The 9,786-nt window shown below is 54.5% G+C and overlaps 1 protein-coding gene across 1 annotated transcript in view; it reads left to right on the top strand.

Moving 5' to 3' along the window:
* The first annotated feature begins 6,693 nt into the window (after positions 1–6,693).
* Positions 6,694–9,786, top strand: part of TCHH (trichohyalin) — a 4,759-nt gene continuing 1,666 nt past the window's right edge. The window contains exons 1-3 of the mRNA XM_027669612.1: positions 6,694–6,855; positions 7,715–8,850; positions 9,181–9,780. Coding sequence (XP_027525413.1) covers positions 6,718–6,855; positions 7,715–8,850; positions 9,181–9,780 — 1,874 coding nt within the window. The 5' untranslated portion in view covers positions 6,694–6,717. The remainder of the gene's footprint in view (positions 6,856–7,714; positions 8,851–9,180; positions 9,781–9,786) is intronic.

Here is a 9,786-nt window from a genome sequence, read left to right as displayed (position 1 = left end):
CTTCTCCTCCCTCCTGTCCCTCCCTGGGCCTTCTCCTCCCTCCTGTCCCTCCCTGGGCAGCTCCTGCTCACGGGACACGTTTTGCAGACACGAGCCAGTCCCGGGCGTTGCTGGGGCATCACCTCCCAACTAAATCCCTGGGTGGTAAAAATAACCTTTTCTGCCGAATTCCTCTGAAATGTGTCTGCAGGTGGGGCAGGGCCGGGGATTAACCCCCGAGAAAATCATCAGAGAAGGAGTTAATGAGGAGGAGACAAACAAAGCCCAGGGGCTGACTCTGTAATTGGGGGAGACCTCTCGGGTGGCCCCCCTGGCAGTCCCAGGCTGGGATCCTGAACCCTATATAAGATGGCCAAGGGCTGATCTGCCCCAGGCTGTGCTCCTGAAGCTCCTGTTCCTCACCCAGGTAAGCCTGGAGGGACCTTCCCACCTTCCCACTTGGCCACAGGCAGGAAAGCAGGAGCTGCTGGCCAAGGGCTGCTCCTGGAGCTGCCACTGCTGAGCCCTCCTAAGAGAAATAAAACATGGAAGGGAGCTGGGATGGCACCATTCCATGGTTTGCTGGAGCCCTGCTCTGCTCCAGAGGAAAATAAATGGCATTTTTGTCTCTCCTCTCTTATTGTGTCTCCCCAACCTTTTGGCTCCAGCTGTCCCCTCCCCTCTGCAGCAAAGTTGAATTTGTCAGCTTATTTCCCTTCTCCTGCTTTGATTTCCCTGTGCCCTTTCCTGGCTCTTCCTTCTCCCTCTCCCTGGGTTGTTTGAGAGCAACATATTTGAAAACCGAGGGGAAAAAAGCCCCTTTAATCCTCATTTCTCTCACAGGCTGCCTCGGGCTGGCAGGGGGATGTCCCAGCTCCAGGACAACGCCGGTGGCATCGTCGCTGCTTTTTACACGGGCACCCAAAACTGCAGCCCCCTGAGCAGGGAGGAGCTGAGGCAGCTCATGGAGCAGGAGTTTGGGGATGCCCTGGAGGTGAGGATGGGATCCCACAGCTGCTGAGGTGGGAAAAGCAGGATCCAGGACCCCTGGATCCCCAGGGAAGGCACAGATGCCTTCAAAGCCTCTTTGTCTCCTCACAGAACCCCCAGGACCCCGAGAGCATCCAGAAGGTTCTTTGCTTCCTGGCTGATGAGAACAACTGCAGGGTCGGCTTCAGGGAGCTGCTCAGGCTGGTTTTCCACGTGGCCAAGGCTTGTTACAAACCTCTCCAGCAGCACCAGGAGCTGGGAGATGGGCCAGGGCTGAGGGGACACACAGAGGGGAGGGTCCCCCCCAGCCAGCAGGTCCCTGAGCGTGGTGGGGACAACCAGGACCAGGACATGGGGACACAGGACCAGGACAGCCCTCAAATCCAGGAGGGTGAGACCTCAGAGCAGGACCAGGACACCCCTTGGGGTCACGGGGCTGAAGCAGCAGGAGGGGATCCAGAGGGAGGGGAGATCCTGGACACTGCAACCCCAGAGCAGGACAGAGACACCTGTGAGGCTGAAGAGGCTGAAGAGGCAACCAAACAGGACCCAAAAACCCACCAGGCCCCAGAAACTGAGGCACCAGGAGAGGGTTCAAAGCACTGTCAGAGCCCAGAGCCCGAGCCAGCAAAGCAGGACCTGAATCCTCCCTCTGAGACACGAGGAAAAGACCCCCAGAAGGTCTGTGAGGCCCCTTGGAAAGCCCCCAACCCTGGGCAGACCCCGGAGCTGCTGCCCCCACAGTGGGGTGCAAGCCCCCAGCAGGATGCCAAGGCCCAGGGAACACCCCACGACCCAGACTGGCATCGAATCCCTGGATCCAAAGTGCTGGGGACGGAGCACAGCGAGGCACAGCAGCTCCAAGGACAACCCGAGGAGGAGCAGCAGCTCCTGCAGCCTCTGGCCCAGTGGCCACCAGAGCAGTGAGGGCTGGGACGAGCCCAGGCTGCTCCCCCTGCCAGGAGTGGGACGGTTTGTCCAGTCCCACTCTGGTTTTTCCACTTCTAATTCTCATTTTGTGCCTAATTCCTTCTCCACCCCCCCGTTGGTGCCGAGCTGGGCGTGACCCGAGGCCTCCCCTCTCCCCCCTGTGTGAGCAAAGCAATAAAACCAAAGGCAAAAATTCCGTGTCCTGGGTGTGTTTGTGCAGATGTGGCTTCAGGGGAGGCAGAAATGGGGGTTTAACACCACAGCAGGGGCGACCTGAGCAGGTTCCTCACCCGCTCCAGGGGTTTTCCCCTGAAAAGAATAAAGAGCTGCTTTATGACTTAGCAGGAGGGATTCGTCCCATTAAACCTCACTCATTAATAGGCTCCAAAGAGAGGAGCACGGGAGGGAGACCAAAAATGCCCATTAGCTGTGGAAGCCTGAAAAAGCAGGAGTGGGGATGGGCTGGACAGAGGGAAAAGGGTGATTTGGGCACATCCCGGGGAGGGCAGAGATGAGGGGCTGGCACAGGGGTTGGAGCTGATCTCCCCCTCAGGCCGAGCTCAGGGGCACTTTTCCAGGCAGGCACGTAGGAATGTGGGTGGCTGGGAGGGTGGTGGAGCCAGGGGGGGTTATTAGGGGGTGCTGGAGCACCAAGGCAGCCCCAGGGCTGCGGATCCCGCACAGAGGGAGAGGCCCGACCTGTTCTTCCCCACTGCAATCTTTCACTTGTGGCCTCTCAGAGGCATCAGAGGGTGATAAATCCCCCACAGCTCCTGCTCTGTGGTCGGTGACCAGAGCCCTGGCTGGGAAATCCAACGTCATCCCCCCCAGACACCCCCCAATTTCACGGTTGGCTCAGCCCTGAATCAGAAAACCCCACGTTTCAAAACCACCCCCGGCACCCACAGCACTGGGACGAGCTGGTTTCCACGTGCGGAATCAAAAATTAAATGGATCAGACCCCCCAAGTGCCCCCCTTTGCTCTGCTGCTGGTAAAATACCCGGGCAATAATAAATTGTGAGCGACCTCATGTCCTGTGAACACACAATGGGAGAGTCGAGGGTTAAACCAGCACCTGCCAAAACCCACCTCCAGCTCAGACATCCCTCAGAATAGTTCATTTTCCAGAAAACTCCATTTTTTCTTGTAGAACAGGTCAGTTGGAGGTTTGTCTGATAGGTCTTGGTTCATATTAGCTCTGGCTCAGGGTCTAAAATCCTAAAAAAACAGGAATTTGCCCTCAGATGTCACCTTTTGCAGCATCAATAAATAATAATACATAATAAAACCCAGCCTCCCAGCTCAGGAAAGCCTGTTTGGGACAGGTTAGTTATATCCCAAATAACACTATTTTTGCCATCAGGAGGATGATAATTGAAATTAAAAAAGGGGCTTTTTTTGGGAATGGCAGCAAACCCCAGGAAAGCAGCTGAGCCAAAACACCAGGGAGCTTCTCCTGCGTGGCTGCAGCCCCTGCAGGGGGATTACAGACTGTTACAGGACACCCAAACCGCACTGTAATACCCTCATTTTCATAATCACCCCGACCCACCATAAAATTACAGCTTCCCAAGGGTGTTATTATCCCACAGGTGGGGCGGCACTGGCGCAATTTAATCCGGGGACGACAAAAAAAAAAAGCCCAAAAAATGAAGGCTGGTCAGGGACAATCCTCCGTCTGAGTGTCCCCGAGGTGTCACCAGCACTAATTAATTGGGCTCCTACACCCAGGATGATCTGAGCTGGCAGATGGGCAGATGAGCCACTCGCCCAAGGCCGCGGGACGAGTTCGTGCTCCGAGGAGTTCACGCTCCTCGGGGCATCCAAACCACCCCCAAAAGCCAAAGGCAGGGGCCCAGGTGGCACCTCTGGGGCCTTCCTCCTTTGCCCCGTGGATGGCTGGGTGTCTAATTAATTTGCTGTTAAAAGATTAAATTAAAAATAATAATAATAAAAAAGAAAAGGAGAAGGAGGTCGGGGAGGTGATGACGGCGAGAGCTGCCCCAGGGGAAGGTTCCACAGGAATCAGAGGGGTTCCTGCTCTTGTTTTTAATTAAAGATCGAGCAGAGTTTGCCAGGGAAGCTGCCTGTGGAAGGCAGTTGAGCAGGAATGGGTTTTATCACGATTTCCCTCAGTGAAAAGCCATCACTTACTCAGCTGATGTTTTCCTCCTCCAAAAATCCGTTTTGCAAACTTGGACCGTTTAAAAAAATGTTCTGTTCGTGCTCGGGGTTTTTCCTTCCCAATAAAAAACCTGCATAATGTAACAAAAAGAAGAAGTAACCAAGAATAAAACATTCTACAGGGATGTCACGTGAACCAAAATTGGGAGGATTTGGGGATCTCACCGAATTTCACCTTTTTGTGGAGCTTGGGTCTCCCAGGAGGTGTCAGGGGTTGGAACGAGATGGTCTTTGGGGTCCAGGAACAAAAATCCCCTCTGGTACCAAACTCAGGGCTCATAAATACCTGGATTGGCCCAAATCTGCTCATCCTGGGGTCTGTCACCAGCAGCACTTCTGTGCCCACCCTCAAATTTCCATCCTCCTGTTGAAAAATTCATCCGCATTTTTAGGTATTATGGACATAAATTGTTCTATGTTATAGACATAAATTTTTATGGACATAAATTTTTATAAATTATAGGCGTAAATTGTTATATGTTATAGATGTAAATTGTTCTATGTCATAGACATAAATTATTCTATGTTATGGACATAAACTGTTCTATGTTATAGATGTAAATTGTTATATGTTATAGACATAAACTGTTCTATGTAATAGACATAAATTGTTCTGTGTTATAGATGTAAATTATTATATGTTATAGGCATAAATTGTTCTATGTTATTGACATAAATTGTTCTATGTTATAAACATAAATTTTCATATGTTGTAGACGTAAATTGTTGTATGTTATAGACATAAACTGGTTTATGTCATAGACCTAAATTTTTCTATGTTATGGACACAAATTTTTATATGTTATAGGTCTAAATTGTTCTATGTTATAGATATAGATTGTTCCATGTTATAGACATAAATTTTTATATGTTATGGACATAAACTGTTCTATGTTATGGACACAAATTTTTATATGTTATAGACATAAATTGTTCTATGTTATAGCCATAAATTTTTATAAATTATAGACATAAACTGTTCTACGTTATAGACATAAATTATTATATTTTATAGACATAAATTATTATATTTTATAGACATAAATTATTATATTTTATAGACATAAATTGTTATGTTTTATAGACATAAATTGTTATATTTTATAGACATAAACTGTTCTGTGTTATAGACATTAATTCCCACTTATACAAACCCACACTTATATCAAAATGCCCCCTCCGTTGGTGCAGAAGGTGCTTTGCAGCCGCTCCAGGTTCCATAAAATCCCAAATCCTGGCAGCCCATGAAGCAGCTCCCGGGCGGAACCGGCCGGTGCCGGAATTGCCACCCGGCAGCTGCTATTTCGGGCTCAAAATGATAGGGAAGGGGATGATAAAGTCAAATAACCCGTTTGAGGACGTGAAGGCGCAGCTGGGCTTGGCCAGGGATGAATCAGGACAATGTCCACAAAGGGTGGCTCCTCTCTGGGGCTCCTGCAGGGACCCTATAAAAGCAGCCGGGTCCTGCCCTGGCCCCGCACGGCTCCTCGGGAATCCCGCTCGCTCCCGCCGCTCACTTGGGTGAGTCTCTCCCTCTGAAAGGTTCCTCTGGCTGGGGAAGGACCTGCTGTTCCTCTGGGGTTCGTGTCGGGTGCCGGAGTCTCCCCGACGCCGAGTTTTGTGGGGTTTTGTCGCGTTTCTCTCCCACGAGTTGTTGGTTCGGGATGTTTGGGGCACCTTCTGTCCCTGTGCTGTGAGGGGAGAATGGGACAGTTTGAGTGGCTCCCTTTGGCCTGGAGTCAGATCCCAGCTGGAACGAACAGACTGGAGGAATCCCTCGTTTTCCACGTCCCAAACCCCGGGATTTGGGATGCAGAGGGTGCACGTGTGCCTGTGCACGTCCCAGAGGTGGGAAGGGAGACACGGAGCAGCTTCCCCAGCTGAGATCCCGGCTCTGATGTCCCTGATAAGAGGCCTGGGGGATCCCGGGAGCAGGGAGGAGGGAAGGAGGTGGCTTTGGAGGTTTCCAGGCACAGCTTTTTGAGGTCTCTGACCCACAGAGATCTTGTCTCGGGCCGTGCCAGCCCTGGGTTAAACATCCTCTAAGTGGCTTCCCAGAGGTGTCTGTGCCAGGCAGGGAAGTGTCCTGGGAACATCACAGGGATGTGGAGCTGCTGGAGCGGGTCCAGAGGAGGCCATGGAGATGCTCCAAGGGCTGGAGACAGACTGGGAGCACTGGGGGTGTTCAGCCTGGAGAAGAGAAGGCTCCAGGGAGACCCGAGAGACCTTCCAGGTGTCCCTGCCCATGGCAAGGGGCTTGGACCGGGTGGGCTTTTCAGTCCAAGCCAAACCATTCCCTGATTCTCTGATAAACACCCAGGGCTGGTTCTTGGGGCATCCCTTGAGTCACCACCCCCAGCTCCCTCCCTGCCATCCACAAACTCATCCTACCATCCAGACCTCACTCAAACACATCAGGAGGAAGGTTGGGGGACACTCCCCATCCCACTAAAACCCCCCAAGCCCTGGAATTCCTTCCCAGAGTTCGCTGTGGCACAGAGAGGACACATCACATGGGCCCCCCAGCCCGACCCTGGCAATTCTCCCTCCTGTTTCCATGCTTGGATCCCAGAAAACCTCCCGACCTTTGGGTCTGCTCCTTTCCCTCCAGGCTTGCTGGAATCTGCAGGAAGATGTCCCTCTTCTTGGACAGCGTCTCCACCATCATCAGCACCTTCCACAGACACGCCCGGGACGATGGAGGCTCCTCCACCCTCAGCAGGAGCAGGATGAGGGAATTCATCCAGAGGGAGTTTGCAGATGCCCTCGCTGTGAGTGTGGCTGCAAAGGGAGGATGGGAGTGCAGGGGCTGCAAAAATCTCCTCCTGGAGAGGGGATGGTTCTTGTGGAAGAGGGGTGGGGAGGCTTCAACCAGAGGGGAGCTGTGGTTGGGTTCCTTTGCGCTGGGGAAGGGGCTGGAGAACTCCCGAGGGAGCTGGGGGGGCTCATCCCGGAGAAAAGGAGGCTCAGGGGGGACCTTCTGGCTCTGGAATTCCCTGACAGGAGGGGGCAGCCGAGGGGGGGTCGGGCTCTGCTCCCAGGGAACAAGGGACAGGAGGAGGGAAACGGCCTCAAGCTGTGCCAGGGGAGGGTCAGGTTGGCCATGAGGAGGAATTTCCCCTGGAAAGGGTGTTCAGGCCTTGGCAGGGGCTGCCCAGGGAGGTGGGGGAGTCCCCAGCCCTGGAGGTGTCCAGGGCAGGACTGGATGTGGCACTGAGTGCTCTCGGCTGGGGGCCAAGGTGGGGATGGGGCACAGGGGGGGCTCCATGACCTTGGAAGTATTTTCCAACCTCAGTTCTGTGATTTTGTGATTCTTTGACTGCTTCAAAGGCCCTTCCAACCCAATTTGCCACGAGCAGATGGGCAAAAGCTGGAGAAGGAGCTGTGGGGAGGTGTGGCTTCCTTTCCCAGGTAGGAAAGGTACCCAGCAGAAGGAGAGCAGCACATCCCAAAAAGAGCAGAGCTGTTTATCTGCAGCCGGGGAACAACCAGGACAAGGGGGAACAAAACCTGTGGCTGAGCTCTGAACGTGAGGGTGGGAGGGATGGAAGGAGAAGAGGCTGTGATTGCTCCAGTTTTGCAGCAGGAAGGCTGAAATCCCTGGGATGTCTCCCTGTGTTTTCCCTGCAGAAGCCTCACGACCCTCAGACCATCGAGAAGATCCTGCAGTTCCTGGAGTGGGACGGGGACGGGGACATCGACTTCAACGAGTTCCTCCTGCTGGTGTTCAGAGTGGCCAAGTGCTGCTACCGGCACCTGCCCAGGGCACCGTACCTGGTGCAGAGAACGAAGCTCACGGTGCCCCGAGAGCCCGAGATCAGGAGCAGGGGGAGCCGCCGGCAGCTCCAGGAGGAGGAGGAGCAAACCCGGGAGAGGAACCGTCCCCGTGAGCCTGAGCTGCAGAGACACACCAGGGTCAGCGAGATCGAAATGTCAGAGGAGGCGAGGAGGGACACAAAGAGCAGGAACGACGCCGAGCTAAGCAGAGAGCCGGGGGAGCCCATCCCTCAGGAATACGAGGAACGGAGCCGGGAGCCACGCGAGGGACGGAGGAGGCGGCAGCCACCGGAGCCGGACAGACGGGGAGAGGGACAACTCCGGCGTGGCAGAGCCCAGGAACGTGAGCTGGGGGTGCTGGTGGGAGAGAGGGAAGAGCGAGAGGGCTCCCGGCGGGAAGAAGTGGCCGACGTGCGGATCCGCAGCCGGAGCTCGGAATCTCGGCCACGGGAGCCAGAAGGACCAGCCTGTGATGAAAGAAACCAGAGGCCACGGGGAGCAGATGGAGGAAGTGACAACCAGCCACGCAGACCTGGATTGCTGAGGGAAGAGAGGAGCCGCCACCACCAAGAGGAGCTGGAACAAAGGGCGCTGGAAGGGAGCGGCCGCCGGGAAGGTGGTGAGTGCCCGAGCTCGAGGCACCCACATCAGTCACACCTGGAGGAACCGCTGGAACTCGACCTCAGGGGCTGTGATAGGGCTGAGCCAGGGGAACGTGTCCGTGAAGAGAGAACAAAGCGGGAACAAGAGGTGGAATATGCAGAGAGGGAAAGAGAGATCCGTGAGGATCGGGAGTGGGAAGAACGAGATGATCCGAGAAGAAGAAGAAGACTGAGGGAGAGGAGGGTTGACCTTCAAGGGGAGCTGGAGGTGGAGGTCTCTGAGCGCCGCAGCCGCCAGACACGGGACAGGGAGAGAGGGGTCACCATCGACCGGAGAGAGACACGGGAGCTTGAGGATGATGGAAGGAGAGAACGTGAGTCAGTGAGGTATGAAAGGACAAGAGACACCAGAGCAGCAGCAGCAGAAGCTGATGTGAAAATCCACAGAGAGATCCGTGAACTGGAGCCCCGGGAGGAGCTCAGAAGGAGAGAACGTGACCGTGAAGTGGAAGAGAGGAGGGTTTGCAGAAGAGACAGAGAAGAGCCTGTGCTGGAGCAGAGGATTGACCTTCAAGGGGAGCTGGAGGTGGAGGTCTCTGAGCGCCGCAGCCGCCAGACACGGGACAGGGAGAGAGGGGTCACCATCGACCGGAGAGAGACCCGGGAGAGATGTGAAACACGTGAAGATGACAGAAGGAGAGACCGTGAGACAGTGAGGTACGAAAGGACAAGAGACACCAGAGCAGCAGCAGCAGAAGCTGATGTGAAAATCCACAGAGAGATCCGTGAACTGGAGCCACGGGAGGAGCTGAGAAGGAGGGAATGTCCTCGTGAGTGTGGAGAGGAGGAGAGGAGGATTCTTCGGAGAAGAGAGAGGGAAGAGCCTGTGCTGGAGCAGAGGATTGACCTTCAAGGGGAGCTGGAGGTCTCTGAGCGCCGCAGCCGCCAGACACGGGACAGGGAGAGAGGGGTCACCATCGACCGGAGAGAGACCCGGGAGAGACGGGAAACATGTGAGGATGATGGAAGGAGAGACCGTGAGTCAGTGAGGTACGAAAGGACAAGAGACACCAGAGCAGCAGCAGCAGAAGCTGATGTGAAAATCCACAGAGAGATCCGTGAACTGGAGCCACGGGAGGAGCTCAGAAGGAGAGAACGTGACCGTGAAGTGGAAGAGAGGAGGGTTTGCAGAAGAGACAGAGAAGAGCCTGTGCTGGAGAGGAGGATCGATCACCAGAGGGAGCTGGAGGTCTCTGAGCGCCGCAGCCGCCAGACACGAGAAAGAGAGGAGAGAGGGGTCATCAGTGACTGGAGAGAGACCCG

Source organism: Corapipo altera, unplaced genomic scaffold (genome assembly GCF_003945725.1).
Source record: "Corapipo altera isolate COAL_440 unplaced genomic scaffold, ASM394572v1 311, whole genome shotgun sequence".
Taxonomy (NCBI): domain Eukaryota; kingdom Metazoa; phylum Chordata; class Aves; order Passeriformes; family Pipridae; genus Corapipo; species Corapipo altera.
This window is presented reverse-complemented; position numbering and strand designations above follow the sequence as displayed.